The sequence below is a fragment of the Rhynchophorus ferrugineus genome, unplaced genomic scaffold (assembly GCF_030347505.1).
Source record: "Rhynchophorus ferrugineus isolate W39M unplaced genomic scaffold, kcgeb_rfMv2 rfM8, whole genome shotgun sequence".
NCBI lineage: Eukaryota > Metazoa > Arthropoda > Insecta > Coleoptera > Curculionidae > Rhynchophorus > Rhynchophorus ferrugineus.
Window position 1 is genome coordinate 2,366,215 of NW_027472587.1, and position 26,083 is coordinate 2,392,297.

The window sequence follows — 26,083 nt, forward strand, 5'->3', positions numbered from 1 at the left end:
TTGCGTCGAACCTATTCATTTAGATCATTTTAAATTGGCATTACTCGAATAATTGGTATTTTACGAAATATAATGAAGTTTATGTTCTAAAAAAGAGCCTTGTAAGAACTATATAAAATACTTTCAGCAATAATATTTTTCTAAACGTAAAGGGCTATTTTAGACCATTTTGACTTATTGAAGAAGGTTAAACGCTGAATATTTTCTGTTTATATAATTATGATTTTAATTTTTAATCGTTTAATATTACATTTATCAAGTTTTGGTTAACGTTGATGACATACCTGATATCCTCTGATTATACTTTGTGATAAATAAGCAATTTCCTTTCCCTTTCCGGCTATTTTAAATATTCTAAAGCTCCGGTATTAACTGCTTTTTGCATAATTGTGTTGCTATTTTTAAATGCGACTTTTATGTCGATATTTTATTGTATCTTTTATTCGTGAAATAAACCATTAATCTCATTACTATTAGTCCGAAAGTAGTAATTAAAATACACAACATCGATATTATCACTAACTGTCTTGACCTTTCCAAAAAAGGGTAACGGCCTCATCAATATAGTCGCAAAATGTAGGTGATTTGTAGTATCTGTTATCTACTAAACAAAATGTTGATCATTATTGATCTGTAATAATTGTCTACTAAGGAGACTATTAAATCGAGTAAAATTTACACACTGCATTGTTTTGGGGTATTCCTGATTTACATTAGTAAATCGTCTCAAGGAATATTTTTCATATTACATGTAGGGTTATCTTTAAACCCAGGGCGTAAAATAAAAATTTTATTTAATAAAAGAATATAAAACAATCTAAAATCTTCAATAGACAAAAAGTGAGGTCAAAATGAATGATATAATAACTACTTACGCATTAAATGTCGAAATAAATAAAGCAAATAAGCTTGCGATACCTTGGTGTCGAGGTGATCGGGTGACAGTTCTGAAAACATAATGACATGGTACCTGAGCAACAAATTTTCAATAACAAGGATGATATTAAAAATAAATATGAAGTATAATAAAATGATCGGTGATTATTGCGATAGATACTCCTAATGTCACTTAATTGAAATAATACAGTACTGAGAGTTCATATACTGGCTGCCAAACATATGGGTAATTAATTATGCTGGCGGATCATAATACTGATAAATAATATTATCGATAAATAAGCGTATAGATAAATATTAGTATTGATACTTTCAGTAAAACACGATGACAAAGATAGGTAATAACGCTGATGGAACAACCAGGCTGGGTAATAACAATCTTAGTCCATAGTAGTTAATAACATTAACAGACAATAATTATAAAGTAAACAATGCTAACTGACAGCAATGATAAACTACGCTAGGATGAAGTATGATATGTTCACCCGGTACGAAGGGAAGGTAACGCACGACATACCAGCTTATACCCTAACACTAACAATAATGAACGTGTAATGAGATCAAAGGAAGCAAGCGCATGAAATCCTGCCATTAGGGTTAGTAGTATTTACTAGGGTAAAGCTAAAATCTTCAATATAGAAATAAGCATATAACTACTCATAAATACTATTGGAATAGTGCACTAATTTCTCCTAACTCTGACTATAATGAACGTACAACGCGTACAAGAGAAAAAGACAGAGGCAAAACCACTGGATACGCTGCCACCAACAGTCAACAGAAACCACTTTCGGTGGCGTTTAGGTATTTTTCAAGTTATCTATAGATCATAAATACAAATCAGTAACTCTCGCCACTTTGACCACAGTTCCTGGTTTATAAAATAGTTATAATTTATATTTACAGTTGCAACGATAAAACTATTATTTAAACTGATTTACCATAATTTAAGAATTCCGAATTAAGTATATACAACGCTTGGAATAAATAATAAAATAGAGTAGAATAAAATAATAAATAAATGCATAAGTACATAAATAAGTAAAAGACAATAAATAGAAAATAATAGATAGATAATAACAAATGGGAAATAAAAAGAGAAAACTCGAATACTCTGTGAACAAACTCACCATTTGATGAAACTTAGGTTGGGTGTCACAAAACACTGTAAAATAAACTTAATAAGAAAAAGGTAGTGACACTGAACATCTCGTCCTTAGAAATGAACTCTTGTGAATTATGAACCTTGGACGTGATCACATTTGGCAAATACAACCACCAAAGAAATATCAATAATGTTGTCACTCCTGTTAATTATTTCTGTTGCTAGGTATTCGCAAAGGCGACAATTAAAAAATGACAATCCCGCCTATTTCTTTTATCACCTATTTATTTTATTATCATTCAAACCGTTTTTAACATAAATGACCCAAAATTAAAAGATCTAAAATATCCAACAACCTGATGGAATTCTAAGTACCATAGATATTAGGAGCCATTTATGATTTCCTTGAATAGTACATGTCTTTTTCTGTTTTTATATGAAAAAAATATCGAGAAAATATAAGCAAATAAATCTCGATTTTACAGACCAAATAATATTATACGATAAATTTGCAGTAGTATATACAAAACCACAAAATAGTAAATATCCCCAAATGTGGAATTAAGTATTTATTATGTGAATATGCCGAACATTATGTTTTGTTCAAGATATTGTCAATGGCTTTTGATAACCACTACTTTTCTCTGAAGTAGAAACTAATATGATGGGAGCGCAAAGAAGTATTTTTGTTTTGTTTTAGATGTTTTTCGAACCGAACTTTCTAAGAAATGACGCCAGCTTTATATTTATATAGTGATTGTTATAAAGATAATGTATTGTTACCTTTCAAACGCTCTATAGTATGGATTAATATTAAATAGATATTTCAAAAATGTTGCTGTAAAAAAGCTGTTTCAGAATTTTCAACTGATTTCTATATATTTGGTATGCTGAAAACGAAAATAAAATGGTAATAATCCAGAGCGTTATGAATCAGGATATTTTTTTCTTCACGATTTTTTTCATGAATCAGTAACGGCATTTTGCTCCCTTCTTTCTGAAATTAAAATATGAAAAAATGTGTGGCAATTTTACAATTATGTGCACATTGCTTGGAAAATAAGCTAGGTTTACTAAATTTAATTGCTGTTTGTGTCTATGGGATAGAAGAGACCGAGCAAATCACAGGACTAAGAAGAGTTGGCCGAGTGAACTTTTGGATTACTTTTAAAGAGGTCATAGAGAAATTTTTAGGAAATCATAAAGACCCTAACTATAAATAAATCGTCAAAGGAATGTTAAAAGAATTTCAAGCTTTAGCCTAATGAGTCTAAAGGTAGATTTTCTTCATTCTCATGGCTATTTTCCGGAAAATTTGGATGTCAGTGAAGAGTGAACGATTTCACGAGGACATTAAAGAGATGCAGGAAGAGTATATTCTATTTTATTTTGGTGTAATAAGAAATGTATTATCCTATGAAAGAAGGAAATAGTAAAGCCATATAGTAGGAACATTTAAAAACACTATTTCCCTAATATTATACAATAAAGTTAATATTTCAAGGTTGACAGATTTGTCTCAGATGTAGTGTTTTATATCAAACTATTTATTTATTGATGGTATCTTCTTCTTCTAAATGATGGAATATGAATTAATATAAGCAAGTATCTTTTATTGTAAAAATAATTCTCTTCCAAGACTCTTTAAACCTATATTTCCGGCATACAATCACCAAAAAAGGCTAATGTTCATGATTTGCAAGATGTTTCTGCGAACAAGAAGCAGATAATGTTGAAAATAAATAATTTGCATTGATTTTATAGCATGTTTTTGTTTAATCTCTGAGTCTTTCAAGATTTAAATATGCTTAATTGTTTAATAAACGATCCCAGGAACATAAAACACTGATTTAACGTTCTGTTTGTCTCGGAAAATCTGGGAGAATTGCAAAAGTTTCGTTAGAATTGTGGTAAATAAGATAATAAAGAAGATTAAGGTTTTTCGAGTGTATTCGACAATCTCGAAAAATATATATTCACAATTAATTATTTAATTAATCGTACTAGCAAAGCACCAAACAATGCTTTGAACCTTTGTTTGAGAGAGTCGAGTACATTTTTGATGTTTTAAAATATGATTGAACTATTTATAATGTCAATTTCATTCTTTTCATAGCTCAATTACTGTTTTATTACCAAGGTAAAAGTAACAATCAAATAAAATAAACCTATGGATAGAAATAAAATAAAAACTATATAAAATATAATAAAATTTTAAAAAATACTAAATCATAACTTATGTTATATGCTGTATGCTGCTATGTTATGCTATATATATATATATATATATATATATATATATATATATATATATATATATATATATATAGCATATATATATATATATATATATATATATATATATATATATATATATATATATATATATATATATATTCTTGCTTCCAATATTATCATATATTCTCTTAGTGATTAATATGTTTCGTGTTAAACTGTCTGGTTTTTTTCAGCATCAGTTCGAAAGCACAGATTTATCTGTTTCAGAAGCATCTTTGGAGGAACATGTCTTTATTTTTCAAAGCACCCAACTTACTTTCTTTGAAAAAAAAATTGTACTTGTATCTAATTCTTTTTGGAAGATTTTAATGTGATCTAAACAACTGCTGATTCTAATATTCAAATAGTACCCATATTTTCTTTTTCGACAGGTTAATGAAAATGATCTGTGAATATACACATATTATGTATTTGAATTCAATTATCGATGTTGAATGAAAGACTTACTGTTAAAATTACAATTAGGAATTATATCTTGGTTAAACAATGATTTTCCACATTTGCGTCCATAATCATTTAGTCGCTCTGAAATGTTAAGAATAATAAAGAAACTTTCCTATTTAGAAGCTTAATGTAAGAGATTATAAGAGGTTTCCTAAAATATATTATTTAAAAAACGGTTTCTGTCCAAGAAATTTATTCCATTGTATCCTTTGAAAAATAATCAATTCATTTGAATATGTTTTTATTTATTTAATAATGTTTAACTTAAATGGTACCATAATTGCGTCATAGTAATAAATTTCCTGAAAATTATACACAAGAATAGAAAATACAAATATAATCTCCCAAGATGTCTTATTAAACTTCAAAGACAAAAAAAGAAAAGAAATTTTCCAGTGATTCGGACGCGAAAAACATGGCTAGAGATATACTCATCTAAGTTTCCATCATTGAGTGTTAACTTATAACAAATAATATCAGAATTTTTTTACGTAGTCTCAGCAGAAAGGCACTGAGAACGTCATTTCGCCGAATTACATTGGTTAGTTTAAATTAACTTTACAGGCACCTGTAAAGATGATATTGTAATAGGAAAGCATTTCATTGGTCTAGGCCTTCATATGCAACACGTGACCAACCTCTCACGTCACATTCTACTGACCAATTAAATTTGAAATAAAACCCAATTGTAATTTTTCAAAATAATTTATTGACATAAAATTCTATAAAAATAAAAATATAATAAAATATTATAAAGCTAAAATATAAATATATAATGAATATAAATAAAAAATAATGAAATATAAATATATAAAAAGTAAGTAAGTAATGTAAGTAATATGTATTAAATTTCTACCTTTTTTTTCACTCATTCTGAGAGCAGAGAAGCTCAGCTGAAAGTCTGTGCCTGTTTATATTTTACTTCCTTGTTCAACGTAAAAATATATTGAGACAAGTTATAATTATTTTTTCAATGTTGTTGTGAAAATTGTGGAATGGATCATTAAAACCGTTAGAGAAAAATGAATGGAGGAAACATACCAAAAAGTAATACTCTAAAGAACGGCGACAAAAAATTAAAATGTATGATGTTCATCAAAATTACTACTGCGTTCTTATTATGGTAAAATCGAGGAGTTTAAATCGAGACAGCTTAAGGATCTATTAACAATATAATAAAACAAACTCTTGTCTATAAAATCAAGCTCATCTTGTTGATCTACAAATTGTATAATTTTATTTCGTATTGATGTATTTTTTTAACATCTTTGTCGAAAAGGTGATCTCGGTTAAGGAGCCTTAAGCCAAAATATTAGTCATAAGTGTCTTAACCAATATACATTTATTTCAAGTAAATGAACCACTTGAAAATAATTAAGTTTTTAATAGATGGCACTTCACAAGCAACTTTTCAAAAGGTAACAAAAACTTTTCATGTAGTATAATCACATTTACCCTCAATGTAATTTTTGCCACCGCCCAATTTGGACACATTTTGGTTTTAAAGGGTGGGTAATATTTTCATAATTTCTTCTCTTGTATTTCTACGAATAACAGTATATATGAATACAAATGCTCTATATAAATAATTGTACACGTATCAGGTAAAAGCAATGCTGAGTCACACAAACATCCTTAATATAGCTAACTTGGATTGTTTCTTGCTAGGAAAATGACGCCTGGTTTATTTCCGCACATATACTGGATACACAACATTTTTGAGAATGAAGATATATTATAATCAAATAATAGTGATTATAATTAAAAATGCTAACCGTACTTATAGAAAAAATAGAAATTTCACGGTATAGGCGACCTTGGAGAACTGTTTTGTTTAGTTCAATCAACTGTCATATGTCAATCAACAATCTGCTATCGCAAATTGTGATTGGCTAGTTCAAATTCCTGGTGCCGCCACTCACATGGAACGTGATTGGCCCATCAAATTGTGTGAAGTCAGCATTTTCTATGGGCGTCCATTTTTAAGTTTATTGTTTGTAGGTTTTGGTTTTTGTTTAGATCAAGAAATTTTCGTTTTACGTTGGCATATTTTCTGGCAATAGTTATTAGGGTAAATGCATATCCAACATTGTTTTTATCGGGTACATATAAAATTATCTATCTACTACATGCCTGTTTATATATTGTTTGTTTACAGAAAATCAAAACCTACTTATGAAGATGTTAGTAGTAATAAAATTCAATTAATCTACCAAGTTGTTCTTATGCTGTCAGTGTGATGTCTCTATGTAAAGAAGTATTACAAGAAGGTAATAATTAAGATAACTGGATAATTAGTAGTAATAAAGACTACTTAATTGTAAAATATCCCCAAAATATTTGTAATACTTTAACTTTTGAGAACAATTAGTGTTCAATAATTTTATAGTAGAGGTATTGTATATTTAAATGTGATTGCCTTGTTAAGAAAATATTTGTTACGGTTCCATCAATTAAAAATTTAATTGCTACTTTTAGGGGATTTATTACCATAAAGAAATCTATTTTGTCTAAATTTACAAATAACTATATTTGTTTAATAAATCTTAACCAAGATTGCCTAAATAATTTTTTTGGATCTATTAGAGGTCATACAGGTAGAAACAGCATCCTTCACCTAGCATGTTCGAGAAATCTTTAAAAGGGCACATCATCACTTCAATTTTTTCACATCATTCTCCCGGAGAAAATTGTAAAGAAGATGAACATGTTAGATAACTTATAGTATTTTTGAACGGGAGATCTAGTACCACTTGAAGTTGTTAAATCACCAGTTCAGTTCCATTCATTCATTTCAGTTCCAGAGAACTCTGCTCTGAGAAAAACAAGAGTCTAATATTGTATTTCTGTCTTATTTCAGGCTATTTAACAAAACTTCTGAAAAAGAGACAACATGCAATATTTGTCTACATTCTATATTAAGTAGTTCCACGGGTTAAATACTCTAAAATCTAAATATCTTTAAAAAACACATAAATATTTTCAACTGTCCAATCCCTAATGATTTTCAAGACCAACTTTTACGTTATTATGATGTGTGATTGTATTTTTGGTTTAATGAAGTTAATGCAATATCAACAGGGAAGGATTTAAAGTTTACCTTCAATATATCAAGATAAGTTTGAACTCTAATAGATCCCATACAATTGATGGCACTAAACAAATATGGGAAGGCGTTATAGAAGATTTATAGATATTTTAATTTTGCCTAGAATAGAGTTCATAATTACTTTTTTTTGCTTTTTGTTTATATATATTTATATTATTTACACTTATGTATATTTGTATAGGATTTTATTTTAATAAATTAATTTTAAAAATTAAATTTGATTTTAATTTGTGTACTATTGGCCAATAAATGTGACGTCACAAAATAATCAGGCGAAATGGGAGACCAATCAAAGCAAAGTATTTTTCTTACATTTTTTTTCGGCATTTTTATTACAGGTTTCGACATAATTATGCCAATGATTGAACTAAGCAAAACTTTGCCCCACTACTTACCATTGGAGTTGCACAGCCCTGACCGTACTCAATGTCAGACACACAAAAATGGCGTCCTAAACAAACTATAGAAACAAACAATCTGGTTATAGAAATTGGCCAATCAAATGCTTTTTGAGGAAATTCAAATGATAAATAAAAAAAGTGGTCTCAGTACCAGCATTGGTTGGACCACGTAAAACATTTCCTCGATTTTGCCTATTTAAGTAATACCTCTATATATACCCTATGGTTTCCATTCTATATTTCTATGTTTTGTAGGACTCTTATTGTGAGAAAACTCTTTGAGTAATAATTATTTCAATACATTCTGATATTATGTATTAGGACTCTGAAGAAATTATAACGACTTTAAAATTTGCTCTTACCAACCGAGTAAAGATGCGGTTCCCCTGTGGATTATTACAACCTAATAGTGAATAATGAGTTTTAAAAATACTGAAATGTTTTTTTTCTGGACTGGAGAAGCCATATGTAAAATAAATTCCATTGTGTTCTTTCTGGATATTTTTTGTGAAATACTTTTATACGAAAACTTGTTGTCACGGTTGGCGAAAATAATTACTACCGACTCTTTTTATATTATATTTAGACATGACGCCATAGCAGGAAATGTAAAACTTTTAGTCGTGTATTTTTCACCGTGTCAAAAGAATACGTTATAACTATCTCGTGGACCCTACGTTATCGTATCACGCAATATGGTAGTAAAAAAGTTACGGATTCTTTTTGTTTCGAGACGTGTCGCCAGTATCAAATAAATATATATTGGAAATACAGTTAGAAAGCTCTGTTTATTAAATTTGCTCGCGACGCTCCTAATTCTTTCTCTTCTTATTTAATTAAACCTGAAAGACCAAAAATAATTGATATTGGTGAGGTAGTAACTAATTAGGTTTCTAATAATAAGTTTCCCGTAGAGTTTTTGCTATAAATGCAAAAGGTTAGACATTTGTGGAAAGGATTATCAGTTTGACTCAAATAATAATAAAAAAAACGTCAATTTGTTGCTGATGTAGACATGATGACAGTAACAGAAAAATCACAAAAATATTAATTTATAATAATAATATCGCATAAATCGATTATAAAAATATTTATTTTTAAATTTTAACTATGATTACTGAGATTATAGTAGAAATAAAATCACAATATTAGAAAAATTATCATACTAACCCAAACACCAAGCAGAAGCATGACGAAACAATCATATTATTTAACGTTTTCTAACCATCATTTTCGCATTGAATACTTGTAAACTTTTTTCGATTTTATTTACATTTTAATTGACTTTATATATCATAGTTATAAAATTGGTTTCGCACTACCAGCGGTATCGAAAATTGGAACTGGAATTTAACAATAAAACAAAAATTTGACTGCATTGCAACGGTAAATATTATTCGTCTAAATATCGAAACATTCAAATTTCCCTCTAAGTGTTGCCTGTATTTAACAATTAAGACACAATGTACGATTAAATTGCATATTTTATCTTCTATATATTAATCGGCTTAGCATAATATTTGCCTCCTTTTTGGAAGAAAACGGGGGCATCTGGAGGTGACAAATTAGACACGGTTAAAACTTATATCGAGGAAGAATTTTTAGGCCTAACAATTCTGTGTAATATGCGCTAGAAATAAATATATTCGAATAAAATGAAAAACGCTCAAATCAAGCAACAAGAAATAGTCGCCAGATTAGTGAAACAAAATATTAAGCCAAACCCAGGAGAGTAAATATACTATACTTGAGATGTTATAGAGAGATACAGTTTAGAAGAGAAGAACAACCCCGGTCGACGCAAGAAGATTGAGCTGCGACAAAAAAAAAACTGAAGGAATTTTTACGTGGAGAGACGTGGATGGAATGGAAAATGGACCAGTGATAGTACTGCCGCTTTTAAACTTATCTACAAAATATTTACATATAAAGGACGGCGTATCTATTTCTTTTTGATACTATTGTTGAAATAATACCGGTTAATAATTTTTGTTTATAGAAGTGTTGATTATTAACGGAAAATGATTAAATTTAACTATTACATACCCAATATTAAAAGGTCACTTTTTCATATTTCACATGGTCACATTTCATTTCAGAATATAATCATTTCTTTACAATTACACGTCGATTTGCAGATCCCTACTTACCTATAGTCCGTCTATAATGACAGCGAAATCATGTCATCAAAATTTATGATGTCAAAATATCGCAATATTGCCACATTAACTTTCATTTTTAGTCTATTGTGGCCTGTAAAGGTAATGTTATCAAACAAAATTTATTTTAACATTATAGTACATCTCATGCATTTATTATCAAAGGACTTAAACTACAGTTAATTATACAGCCACAATAGTTCATAGGTTAGGGTTGTTCTATTACATTTTCATTTAAGTCTTATCCACACCACCTAGTAAGTAGAGTTGTAGGCGCGTTTTCTATGTAGTGATATCCTACGGAGGTCTAATCTGCATAATTCCCACTAATCTATTTTATTTTCATTGGAAAACATAATTACTTTTTTCGTTTAGTTCTTGTTTCATTCGATGTTTTTATTCCATCTCAAGTTTCCTTGTCTAATCATTTTGATATTAAAATAGTTCTCCTTATTTTATCCTGCTACTACTTACGTACATTTTCTTGCAAAATTCTACTGATTTTGTCTACATATTCTCATTTAATAACTGCAATTCCCCTAATAAATTAATGCATTCTCCCCTCATACGTTTTAACCAAATATTTATTCTGAACAATTTTGCACAAATCTTAGTACGATTTTCTACAGGTATTCTTTATTAATTATATACACATCTTTAATCTATTTTGGTAACTATAAGCAATGAGCCTTAAGTTCATGTCTGGAAAGTCGTATTCAGTCACTGTCACTTTTGATATCAAAATAATTGTTTAAATCAACTACTAAATTCATAGTTCAATCTATCGAACACTTGATCATGATTCCACCATTTACCAATTTTTTCTTCAGTGTGTCCGATTGAGTTCATCCAAACCAAAGGTGTAAGGTAGACAATGCTTCTTTCCACAAGATCAAATAGTCCCTCATTGTATATCTTTCTTGACTAGCATGTTCATTTTAATAATTATTTTCCACTCCCTTTTTAACTCGAGATTATTAAATATGCAATGATAAGAAAGAAGGTGTAATATTCTGTGACCAGATTTCTGCTATCTGATCTATAGAGTATTTTTTCAGTTCTGTTTCCAAAAAAAGTAAATTTCATAAAACACAAAGATTTATTTTATTTTTACCGAGTAACAATATCAAATAAATCTCCCTACATATTCCTGAATTCTCTGAAAATACTTTCCAGATTAGCAGTTTCTTCTGAAATAATTATATGAAGTTATGTTTATATCGAAAAAGCACTATTGAACAAAACTACTCACTATTTCGAATAGAATAGATCCAGCAGTGATTCGCATGTGGACGATTTCTCTTTGGTGAATCTAACATTATATTGTTCTTCACTTTTTGAGAGATTTTGGCCCTGCTGAGTATGAGCATTATACTAATATTCAATGTAGCTGCAATATGCTAAATATGTTTCTAATAAAATCACCACCAACTTAATATTTTATAGTATCAATACTTTCAAGTCTCTTAAATGCATTTTCCTGGTCCCATATATTAATCTTTAATCTTGGCCATTTATTGGAGGAATTATATTAAGCTGTGATTTGAAATTTATCAAAACAAGCAAAGCGCTGTAACAACATTTGCCGTTTCATAACCTTTAATAATTATCAGTAATGTTTTGAAAAATTTTGCAGGTATTTTACAGCCAAACGGATTTTATTGGCTTGTTCGGTTACATGTTCTGACGCATTCAGTTACTTCTAGATGTATCATAATCATCAATTAATTAATCATATCTTTAATTAACCAACTGTAATAGATAATATAATCGACATTGGTTATATTACTGTTATTTTGGATGGACTGTATGTCCGATTCGATTCAATACAATTTTAATACATTTTTAATAAAGTTTTGGAGTCATTATTTCGATCGTCAATATCGAACTAATAGATACTTTAAAAATTAAATTAAATCAACCGAGACCCAACTATATTCCCTTAATTAGCCTAAAAGATTTTATCAAATAATACGCACTGTTACCACCTACGAAAAAGTAAAAGAAACTAACTAAATGTTCCCAGAGATCGTCTACCGCCTACATTTGCCGAAAAAGACCAGCCAGTCTCGTTAATTAAAGAAAAAACTGAATTGAATCCAAGCTGAATTTTGCTCACCAAGTTGTAAATTATCATTAGAGATGGCACGAAAAAATCCAAAGGAACAAGATAGATCGTCTAAGTGTATAAAGAGTTTCAATAATGAATGAATCCATAGAGGATAAAAGATTGATGATGGTAGGAATTTAAAATAATTCCCAGTGAAATGGGCCGGAAAAAATAAATTTCCTGGGCCCCCGTGAAAAATGTTCGCGGATTAACCTCGGAAAAATTCGAACCGTCCAACTTCATTAAGATAAGATGGCTCTGTTTTCGCCAACGGAAAGGAGAGGAATTATAGATCTTCACTCTGGCTTGATAACACATTTTCTCGGGGCAATTTAAAGTAATTTTAATGTATTTATTTAATTAAAATTTAATGTAATCTATTACATAACTGCAATTTACAATACTTTGAAAAGTTTTCAGTATAAACAGCACCAGACCATCGTTAATGTGAACATATTGAAAATAAATTTATTTCACATTATCAAAATATTTACCTTAACGAACATGATTTAAGTAATTTAAATAATAAACATCTTATTAAAAGAAACGATTAATACATAACTAGTGATTGAAATTCGATCATACTTTATTAAAGTTAATCATGTTTCTTTCATAATGGAGTAAAGAAAATAATTTTAATATTACTAAAACTTGTTTTGACAATATTTTCAATATAAGATCAGAAACATATTTGATGTATAACATTAACTACAGTAAGAAATATCTGTGTAATCCTTCCAGTAAAACAGCAATGATGTGCATCACTACCTTCAAACGTATTGCCAACAAAAAATCAGTTTATAGAAACGTAAAATCACTTTTAAACTCGGATTATTTTTCTTTCCCATTTTACTAATTAGTATTGAGCCAATTAAAAGGTACAGAATGAAGTCTGACGCGTCCGAACATGTTGCTAAATCGGGCTATTAAATTCGATTTCTGTTGGTACTGGTCAATACCGTTGTCATATGTTAATGTATATAAAAAAATAACTCTGACCTATAAACTATTGTGGTTCCTTAATTAATCGTAGTTTAAATCCTTCAATAAATATGCATTTATTATTTTATTTACATCAATATTTTGTTGTCAGAGTCAAAATAAATAAAAACAAACGAAACATATATAAAAACTATACGTATAAAAATAAAGAAAAACTTGAATTTGGTTCGGTAAAGTTGCATTATAATTTTGGATAACGTGCATTCGCTGTTTTATTGGAAGGACTATGTATTAAAATATATGCAAACTCACTAAACTTTTTAAATTTTTTTTGATGTGATTTTCATTAATTTTTAATTATTAACGAAGTTAAATGAGGTAATTCATATTTGTATATTAATTAAAGCAATAGCGAATAGAACTAGGTATTATAATTTATACAACAAACAAGTTATATTAAAATAATGCATTTATAATCAATAAGTGAACTATTTACTTCTCAAAACTTAGGTCTATAAGGTAAATAACAAAAATGATAAAAGGTTCAAGGAATAAATTGTTATATATTTATATATTTTATTGCATTAATTGTTAAACATATTTATATTTTTCAGCGGTTTAAAATATTTACCAAATTACTGTTAATAGTTCATAATATTTTCTATGTATTCCATGTGTTGCATCTATGCAAATTATGTAGTTAGTCTCATTTTATCTATATATTTTCATTACTTCATTTATGTCTCCATATAATGTTTATATTTTATACATCTCTTTCATCCAAAATATACATTGAAAATATTATTGGATAAAGGAATAATTACTTTACCTTATTTATTACACTATTCAATATCTAAAACAGTCTGCTCTCATAATATTCTTCACAACATACATTTTAATTCTTGATGTACAAATTAATGTATTTATTATCTGTAATAATTGGTTACTGTTTTGTAACGAGATGCATTTAAAATAATATATATATATATATATATATATATAAATTTCAAAATTATCTCTAATACTTAAACAAGAACAATTTTTCTTAGCTATTGTGAGTTCACCAAATATCAAATTTAAAATTGATTGATTAATGTATATATTATGAATCTGAAAAAAAAACTGGTTGATATTTACCTCGTAAACAGAGGGAAGACTATTCTTGTTACTCTAGAAATTTTGAAATTTATATTAGGATGACATTTTCCTATATATCATGTGTTGCTTTCACAGCTGAATATACCGATAAAATGGACACATTGTTTATTGTCCTCACAAATAATGCAAAATGCAACGTTTATATGATCATGCTTTTCTCAATCCTCAAATCATAACTACCATAACCCTTTAATAATTCCAACAATATGAGAATAACCACAGTTGATACAAAATAATAAACAACACTACTTAAAATTAATTAAAAACATGTAATAATATCTTAATTCACATTCACAAAATATGAAGGATCTCGTGCTAACTTTCCGTGTTGTGTTAATATTGTTTCTAATACAAAACGAAAGGTCTTCTACAACAGAAATGGCGAATAATCCACCATATTAAAATTAGAATTGGAGCTGACAGAGTGTCGGCTAGGTCCAATGAAAATAGAGCCTAAATTATTTGTTTTTATATATTGTGCCGCCGATCTGAGGGCTATTTTTCGTTGCTTTGTTGGGATGTAATTAGTTTTAATGCAGTTTACTTATTTGTAGGGCATATTACACAAATATGATTAGGTCTAAAAATTCTTTCTTTGTTTTATTTTTAGCCGTGCCAAATTTCACGGCTCCCGGTGCTCCCGTGTTCCTTAAAAAGTTAGGCAAAATTTCCGCCAAGACGATTAATATATAGTTATTTTTGAGTTAGAAGTAATATAATCTGTAGTTTTAGTCTGCCTTAATTGGCGCTTATCATTGTCTTCCAATGCCTGCGCTTTGTTACAAAGAACTAAAATATCTGTGTATAAGACTCTTTTCTTTTATCCCAATCTACAGCTTGGTTAAATACTTGGTAAAGCTTGCGCTTCAGTCACTATCTCTCTAACTTCAATGAGAACGCCATAATCGTCCTCAAGATCCAAATCTTTCTCCTTATTATAATTTATCTGCTTATCTTCGCCTCATTATCGGGGTGCATAATCGTATTTGTTCTCCAATTACACTTAAGGGAACATCATCATTTTCATCACTGGTGTAAAAGAGACTTTTTAAATAGTTTCTTAGTTAAGAATATACCTGTTCAAGACTCAGATGTTTTCAGGGTTCTTTGATAGAACATATAATAGTACACATTTTCGATGGTATAGTTTAGGTGGTAAGTCTTATAATATTCTGATCCATTGGTTTGACTAATGGAGTTACCTTCATTAGCAGACATATGACAAAAATTAATCTTTCTTTAAGTATTTCTATTAATTCTATTAAATTAAATTATTATATTAAATATCCTTTGGCTAATTGATGATATTAAGCCATATACTGTAATTTTTGTCCTTGATTTGAATTTAAAGGATTATACGACAACTTTTAAATGAATCAGTACCCTTAAATAATGGCTCGAACTGCACATAGGGGAATCTGAATATTAAAATCAAATATGGCATTGAAATTTAAATAACTAGTGATGAGTGATAGATAATATTTATTATATGTTTGAAATGTATGTTGTTATTTTATAAGTAATGATGAACTTCTAGTATCGTACCAGGTATGATACGATAGTGTAAGTAACATATATCAAAGGTCGTCTCATACTAGTATGTATATGTATTTTTTCATATGTCGTGATTTTAATATGTTTGGCACCACATCTGTTCTACTACATCAGCTAAATGATAATATATTTTAGTGAATGAGACGAACGTAGAAAATAAAACTTTAAGAAAAATCGGAGTTTATATATGGCATGGACAAAACGAATGCAGGGCATTAGAGAAATAGTGCGGCAGGTTTCCGTTTGCCAAGGAAAAATAGAGCAGCTAGCCAGAAGCAGACTGTCTAGAATAGGCGATAAGCCATCGAGTGATTTGTAAAGGACCTGCCGTTCGACCAAGTAGATGGGAATGAAAATTGAAATCATGATAAATTGATTTTGGATTGTACTTCTCACGATGATATTTTTGATTTAGAATAATCAGTTAGCTTCTATCGATTTCGATTATATAATCTGTATTTATTAAAAATTATTATCTTTTAAATCTGTTATGATACGAAACAAAGTGTGTGTAAACAAAATAACGAACTTTATTGTTTTGTTTTATTTTATATTTCTAATTTTATTATTTTGAATAAATTTCTTTTATTACATGCTACACATGTGTTTATATATTTATCAAAATTATTATTACAAACAGTCATCAAAACTTATATTATTTTGACTCTGCCATAATAATAAATACATTTAATGCATACATTCATGAATTATTTAAACTACAGTATATTATACTTACACAACAGTTTGTAGATTAAAGCTGTTGTATTATATTTATTTATTTTTTATATTTTAAATTCTCTTTTTTACCAACGAGGGTTTATCCGGACCGGACCTACAGTTTAACGTGGGCTCCTAACCACGGTCCTCGGCATTAAGCCTACCGACTGATGAGTGACCAACTTAGAAATCATCACAGAAGACATCCAGCCTGATTACTGTCGTGACTGGGATTATTTTCCTTGTCCTGTTTCAGATTCTTGTCTAGGATAATTACAAATATTAAACAGTCACAATCATAAATTTACGACCATGCCCCAGCAGTATTTGAATCCGTCCTGTCGCCTTTAACACCGCGCCAACCAAGCCAGCCTGTTATATTTACATTAAACTCTTTTCCACACTAACTATGAGGTAGAGATTTAGGTGCGTTTATTTATGTGGTGGTATCCCCTGGAGGCCTAATCTGGCTAATTAATGATTGCATATCAAAGTAATGTATTTTACTTTCGTTAGAGAGCATATTTACTTTGTTATGTTTAATTTGCGTTTTATTCGTTCCTGTATTTCCTTGTTAAGTTATTTTGACATCTCTAAATTTCTCCTGAGTTTTTCTTGAGATATATTTGCCATATCTGCAAAATAGTTAATATTACTTTTCTGTTCATAAATTCTAACCTAACTCTTCGTGTACATTCCAAACAATTATAGAAATGGCTATGCATATAAATATTTCATATTCCACAATATGATTTTTTACAGTTATCCTATATTAATTGTATACTCATCTTTAGTTGTTTCTGTTTTTATCAATCTGTGTTGGTAATTGTCAGCATTGGGCCATAAGAGCATAACAAAAAAATTTTGTTCAGTCTGTTTCACTATCAAAATCACTGTTCCAGCCAATTACCAGATTGTTTATTTCTAGTACATCGCACGATTCTTCCATTTGTCAATTTATTTTTCTCCATGTCTGATGGAGTTTATCCAAACCGAAGATGTTATTGTAGGCAATGTTTCTTTCTACACTGTATCTTATTTCAGGTTTGTTTCTAAAAAAACTAAATTACATAAAACAAAACCATATAATTTATATTTTACGGGTGACAAAACACTAACATAGCTCCAGGATTAAAGCTATGCCTGTTTCCACCATGAACAATAATATATCTGCAGTAAAATATTAAAAAACGTTATAAAGGACTAAACATGTTATTCTAACTTTTACCAACAACATCTTCCACCAATTTTTATTATCTTTACACTCTTTATTAACGTTTTATTAAAAGTGCCCTAACATTCCATTTTGAAAGATCCATGTCTCGTCTTCATATATAAATTGAAATAATGAACCTTCCTTAATTTTATTATATGCTTTTAAAAATGCTATTCTTCTAAACCAATGTCTCAAAAATCCTTTAAACCTCTTCGTCGATTATATTTACACTACTTAAATCCTATGTTTCCTAACAATATATGATGACTTACATGCCTTAAAAAGCTCCATATATCTAAGCTTTCTATGGGTAATGTCCTAGACTAACAGTTTCCCTGAAATAAAAAATCTAAAAGAATCTAGAAATGTATCAAAACAAGCACCCAAAAAACGTGTGCCGGTTTATAATTTCTAATTTAATAATTAATTATTATTTTTATAATTTCTGTGATAATCTCTTGAATAATTGTGTATACATATGTCAACGGTGTCGACCAGAACTAACGTAAATGGAATTTTATAGACCGTTACATATTTGGACGCAGCAGACTTTTTTCTGTCTCTTTTTAACTAGATTAATGCTAATTAGTGAAATGAAAGGGAAAAATCCACTCATAGATTAAAACCAGTTTTGTTTTTACAAACTGAATTTTGAAATACATTTGACGCCATTGATAACGTGCATTGACTGTTTTATTGGAGGGACTATAAATATGCCTCTAAGATCTTCTGGATCTGATTGCGATTGGCGATTTTGTCTTCTGTCTATTCGTTGTTTTGATCAAAATGCGGTTTTCTATTAAATATTTCCACTCACTTTAAGAAATTTTTTTAAGGAAGTTTATAGTATAATATAATTAAACGGTCCAATCTCTTAATGCAGTTCAGTGATCCAGTTTATTCCCGGCAAATTTTTCGATGTGCCATAATGAAAATTCTTCCATTCGCTGGCAGGAATTCGATTTCAATTTGCCGAAGTGTTTTCTAATTAAGCAAACTTCTCGACCACATCTTTACCTTCAATATAAACTAGTTACGAAAATATATCTCAGCAGTTTTAGAAGTTTTTACTTCTCTTCTTGTCAGTTGGCAATTTTTTTGCGGCCATTTAAGGAATTAAAAGAAAAGAACAATTAAATCACCAGCAACAGTTAAAAGAATAATAAACCTATGTATAGGGTATAGTTTACAGGGAATTGAACAAAATGTAGTATATAATTGATTCGTTCTGTGCATGTAGATTTCAATAATCTGCATCTTTTTTTGTTAATTATTTGGTAATTCTGCACATGAGCTCAATTATGGAATCACATAATTAATCTTGTTTTTGTCTCGAAGTTGGTAACTTACTATTTTATCTTGAGGACATTTGTTTACCTTGTTGATTATTTAGACAGTGATGCCAAATGAGTACGGCAAGTTTGAGCGACAATGACATTTGAACGATATCATATTCATAGAGTAATAGAGAGAAAACTCAATAGGGGTCTCTGCAGAAAATTCTTGCCTTGCTCAACATCCACATGGGGCTATATCAGCTATTCAAGTAATTTGATTAGCTAATTTAAATCTCTATTATAGGCATCTGTAAGAAAAACAATTTGCTGTAAAAACATTTGAATGGTTCTTTGATAAAATTTGACACGTGACAACTCTAACGTCACGTTTAACTAATCAATAAAAATTAAATAAAAAGCAATTAAATTTCTGAAATGAAGTTAATAAATATAATTCAATGAATGAAGTAAATATAACCTGTAAAAATATAAATTATTTGTTAATTATAAATATAGTATAAAAATAAATTTATCTACAAAATATAAATATTATCATAAACAAAGATATTTGGAACCAATTAAAATTATCTATTCTGTCTGTGCCATCAGTTTAATAGGATCTGTTATGGCTTTCTTATACTGATAGCAAACTTTGAATACTTCCCTGTTAAAATTCTGTTTACCTATTCTATCCAAAAGAATATGGCGCACCTTATTATTTTTAACATTCTATTTATACCTAGACCTTTTTATAGTGCTCAATTAAAATGTTTTGAATTTTTTAAAGATGTTTGACAAAAAATATGTTATATTTTCGATGTGGTAATATCGCGAGATAAAATTAGAGAGATAGCTCCAAGATCTACTGACAGTAAAATAGAACTATTTTCTAAAGCATGATAACAGGGCAATTGAAATGACCCCGACCTGACACATAGATGGCGCTAATAGAATTAAATCCATATGTCTCTTAGTTAGCCCTAACCCTCAAAATATCTGTGTATCAATTTGATAGCTGTCGGATCATTAGTTTGTGAATAATAGCATTTTGAGGGAAGCAACTTTTGTTATTGTGAAAAAATGGATGAAAAAAAATTTCGTGTGTTGATAAAATATCGCTTTTTGAAGGAAAAAAATACAGTTGAAGCAAGAACTTGGCTTGATGCCGAGTTTCCGGATACTGCCCCAGTAAAATCAACCATCATGCTAAGTTTAGACGTGGTGGAATGAGCACCGAAGACGGTGAACGCAGTGGACGCCTAAAAGAGGTTGTTACCGACGACAAAATCATTTAAAAAATTCGCAAAATGATTTTGAATAACCGTAAATTGAAACTGAATGCAATAACAGACACTCTAAAAATATCAACAGCACGTGTACATAATATCATTCACGAATATTTGTGTATGAGAAAGCTCTGTGCAAAGTGGGTGCCGCGCGAGCTCACTTTTGATCAAAAACAACGACGAGTTGATGACTCGAAGTGTTTGAAGACGATCAAGTGTAATAAACTCGAATTTTTGCGTTTATATGTGACAATGGATGATGGACCCGTGTGGACTGCATAGGATGAGCCCGCTTTCCAAAGCGTAGGAAAACACAACAGTCGGCTGGCAGGTTTATGGCGTCTGTATTTTGGGATGCGTATGGAATAATTTTCATTGACTACCTTGAAAAAGGAAGGACCATCAACAGCGACTATTACATAGGGTTATTGGACTGTTTCAATGCACCGTAAATGCAATGCAATTCACCGTATTACAAATAAGTGAAAACGATCACAAACATTCATGAATTGGGCTTCGAATTGCTTCCTCATCCAGCGTATTCTTCAGATTTGGCCCCCAGCGTCTATTTCCCGTTCTCAGATCTCAAGAGTCTGTTCGCTGGAAAGAAATTTTCGTCGAATGAAGAGGTGATCGCCGAAACTGAGGCCTATTTTGAATCAAACGACAAATCGTACTAGAAAAATGGTATCGGAAAGTAGGAGAGTCGCTAAAATCAGTGTATCACCCTTGAATGGAATTATGTCGAATAAAAAAAAGTGTTTTACTATGGTAGACCGGGGACTTTTCAATTGACCTCTTATATTGCCTTGCCTCATTTGTTCATATAGGAGCATATGTAAATGAAGTTATAAAGTAATGTTTCAATTTCTTAACTCCAGGTAATACATCCCCAGTTAGTATTAAATTAATCATCTTCACAATTTCCTAAAGGCGAATGAGATAGAAAAAAGTACATAATGATGAGTGCTTTAAATGATTTGTTAAACATTCTATCCGAAGGATGTATATTCTCAAATCCATGAACTCGAATAGCTCCAAAAAATTTGAAGCTAACTTGGTTAAGTAGACTTAAGCCAATATATTTATTCGTATAATTACGCATTTTTTTTACTGAAATGAACCCCCTCAAGGTGGTTATTGAATTTTTAATTGATGGCACTTTAACAGATTTGTTCTTACTTGGGCAATACAATTTAAGCACTATACGTGCTAAATCGCTTTGCAACAAAATTCCTAGTGTATTAAATTTCGGTTAATCCTCTCTTAAAATGTTTTCATTCAGTAGCTCTTATTTTAATGGAGTTGTAACTATCAAATCATTGATCCAAGAGCAATAGTATATAATTGCGTTTGCTTCTTTCGGAAAGGGATTAATTTCTAAAATTAAAATATAAATATTTGATATTTTATATTATTATTAATATAAACAACTTACAACAACAAAACATGCTGTACCGATTATAAATTGCTTTGAGGCTTAATCAAGTCAGTTTGTAATTTTTAACATTATCAACAATTTTTTATAGTCAGCCAAATACTCCTTCGAAATAAAACGATTCTGCATTTATTTACTAGCTCTGCATCTGGGCACACAACACTTCTTAGATCGAGAATTCGCTTTACTTATTGCGAGACCGACTTATACATACTAATGGACTAATAACTTAATCTCTAAACGTCATAAAAATCTATTTGCACTGTTCCTTAGGTTAGGCACACTGAAAATGGAGCCCGAAACAGATAAACAATAAAATAAATCAGATCACGACGCGGCGCATAGCATAGAGGGTAATAAAACAAATAATAAGTTAAAAGTAGCGACATCTAGATCTTGGACGTTGCGAAACATTTGCGCAAAATTTTTTATATTGTAAAATCCCTATTTCTCTATCAAAGATACCTAGCTTCTTTCATTCCATTTTTTATATCAAGCAAAAATATAATAAAATGATTTGTAAATATTTCAATTTTCCAAATAAATAATAAATAAATTTGGTAATAGTCCTTTTTGTTTGCAGGAAAGTCATATCACTAACCATCATCGAAGAAGACAGCTACGAAAAAGACGTCCTCTTCTACGTCCAGCTTGGGGAGCCCCAAATGTCCGGTGGTAAGATACACGATATGTGCTGTGTGTTTATCTATCTTCTCATGTTGATTCTTTTTTCATATCTTCTTCTACTTCGCACTATCTACGTCGTGTTTTGCATGTTAAGTAAGTAACTTCTAACCTCGTGTTTAATGTATTGCATGTTGCCTGTCCCAGAAATATCCTTTTGTTTTAATGGAGTAACGATAAATGTCTTGTTCATTTTTTATTTCGTTTATATATTTTTTATATAATTAAAAATAATTAGCTCATAGAGTAATAGAGATGCAACCTGGCGCAAAGTTTTGCTTTGCCCAACTTCCAGATGGGGATTAAATCGGCTATTCAAGTAATTTGATTGGTCAATTTGAATCTCCATTATAGGCACCTGTAAAGAAAACATTTTGCTGTGAAGACATTTGATTGGCTTTTTGATTTCGGCACCTGACTGCCCTGACGTCACGTTTAATTGACCAATAAAATTGAAATATAAACAATTTATCTTCTAAAATAAATTTATTAAATAAAATTTAATGAATGCAATAAATAAAATTTGTAAAACTGCAAATTATATATAAAATATAAATATAGTATAAATATATATCTATGAACTATAAATATGATCGTATACAAAGAATTTTGGAACAAATCAAAATTATCTCTTCTTTTTTTCTCTTTCTCATATTCCAGTTCTGGCTTTTTGTTTTATTATAGTGAAATCAAACTTCTTTTCTGTAAGTCTTTCTCTGTTAAAATTATGTATACCTGTTTTATCCAAATGTATATGGTGCGTGTATATTATTCTTAACATTCTCTCTAGAATATCAAAAGGTGTACAATAAAAATGTTTTAAATTTACATTTTTATAAAGATGTTTGACAAAATGTGATATATTATTGATGTGGCAATATTGTCAGATAAAATAAAGAAGAGAGCTCAAAGAACTGCTGACGGTATCATAAAACAATAAGGCAAATGAGATGGAAACATAACTTAGGAGCACTTTAAATGATTTGTCAGACATACCAGCCAAAGGATGTATATTCTTCAATCCATGAACCATAATAGACCCAAAAAAATTCTATATTACCTTGATTCATTAGCTTTAAGCCAATATATTTATTCCGATAATTACACTTTATTTTTCTTTAATGAAATCAACCCCCTCAAGGTGTTTATTAAAATTTTCAATTTACTTTAACAAATTTGTTCTTACTTAGGAAATATATTTTAAGCACTATTTAATTCCTGGATCACTTTGCATCAAAACCTCTAGTGTTGAACTTTGGTTAATCCTCTCTTAAAAGGTTAGCATTGAGGAACTATTATTTTAGAGGAGTTTCAACTATGAAATAATTGATCCAAAACTAAAAGTGCATGACCGTTTGTGTAGCTTCTTTCGGAAAGGGATTAATTTCTAAAATTAAAAAAATAATATTTGATATTTTATATGGTTATTAATATTAATAAGCGTACCTCAACTTACGTTCCCAACAAAACATTCTCTAACGATTATAAATATCTTTGATGGTTACTTCAGTTAGTTTGGAATTTTTAACATTATTAACCATTTGTTTAAAGACAGATATATACTTTTTCGAAGTTAAACCACTCTGCATTTATTTACTATCTGTGAATCCGTGTACACAACACTTTCTAGATCAAGAATTCACTTTACTTATTATACTAGCGTCTTATAAATAATAATGAATCAATAACTTTATGTTAGGTACACTGAAAATGGCGCAAGAAACAAATAAACAATAAAAGCACTGTAAAGACGAAGTTAACCAATCAGATCCCGTCGTGGCTTATAGCACAGCGATTCAAACATACAATAAGTTAAAGGTAGCGACATCTAGATGTTGGACGTCGCGAAACCTTTCCCCAAAATTTCCTATAAAGTTAAATCTCTATTTGTCTATGAATTAGCTGTACGAATATGTTAAAAAACTAGACTGATAGATACATATATAGCGCATTTTAATACATAGAGAGTAATAGACATACATACACTGCAGGTTCTCTTGCAATAAACACTCTTTGTGTTAAAATAGACATGATGACTGATTTTGAAAATAAAAACATTTCTATAATATTATAAAATATGCATTTATTGTTTTCTAGAAATGCCTAATTTTTATAGGAAGTGCCATTTCTAGGTAAATGAACAGTACGTCAGGATTCGTCTTAAGTTTTAAAATAATTTATTTTGTTTGTTAATTATTAATTTTAAAATATATAAGGGATATCGTCTCAATCAATAGGATAATACGCCAATAATACATCCTAATAGATTATTTATTTACGTTGAACATAACAATATAATGCGAATTAAGTGGTTTAATTGGAATGCAATGGCCTGTTGTAAATCAAGGCAGTCATAATATTGCACTGATTCAGCTGCCTTATCCATTTCGTCAACTATGGAAATTTACAGAAACCTTGTGTTTTTAACTTTCCCCATACACAGATTTCTATCGTATTTAAGTTGAAGTTTCAGTTATTATTCAAAGAAATATAAATTGGTATCGTATATCTAAGAATTATGCGAAATTATTAAAATTATCATTTTTAGTGTATTATAAAACAGGTTTGCGCAAATTAATATTGAAGCAACAGATACAACTTTCATTCGCTGATTTCATTGTTGTGAGATGACTTGAAGAGTCTAAAATGTAGAGATAAATATATAAAATTTATTTATCTAGAATCTGTTAAATTATTTCAACAGATAAATACTGTCATCATGTCTATTTGTATATTTTTTGTCTCTAAAAAAGTTTACATCGTTATTTAGACAATATAGATGTTCAAATAACAATTTTTTATCGTGAAGATACGAAAGAATATTAGAGCTATATTGTTCGGGTTTTTTACTTCATCATTATATCTGCATAAATTCGATTTCAATATAAGCTACTGTTTTTATAACCTTCAGTTTTTTGGGGTCATTATTTTTCTGGCAATTTTCTATAAAGTTTTTTTAACCCGTTGATGATATAGTTCATCGTTAATATATATTAACGAATATTATACTCACAATAAATGATTATTCTAATATTAACCTAATAAAATCTTCATATAATTATATAATTATACATATTATTATTCCTTATAAATATTTGTATATAGAACTGTACATATATTTTCATACAAAATTGCATGTACCGTTTGTAGAATTTTAATTCACGCCCTTGTTTCAGGAGTCCAAATCCTGCTTCAGTTTAGACCTATAGGTGGGAGTAGGCTAGAATTAAAATAAATTATTTTGATTGGCATTAGTCTGGGTTGATTTTAGCCCTTCAAAATCAGATT

At 29.4% G+C, this 26,083-nt stretch overlaps 1 protein-coding gene across 2 annotated transcripts in view; it reads left to right on the forward strand.

Moving 5' to 3' along the window:
- Positions 1–26,083, forward strand: part of Calx (sodium/calcium exchanger 3) — a 330,536-nt gene that overhangs the window by 166,717 nt on the left and 137,736 nt on the right. For both annotated transcript variants that reach the window (XM_076412607.1, XM_076412606.1), the window contains exon 2: positions 22,695–22,786. In XM_076412607.1, the coding sequence (XP_076268722.1) occupies positions 22,695–22,786 (92 nt within the window). The remainder of the gene's footprint in view (positions 1–22,694; positions 22,787–26,083) is intronic.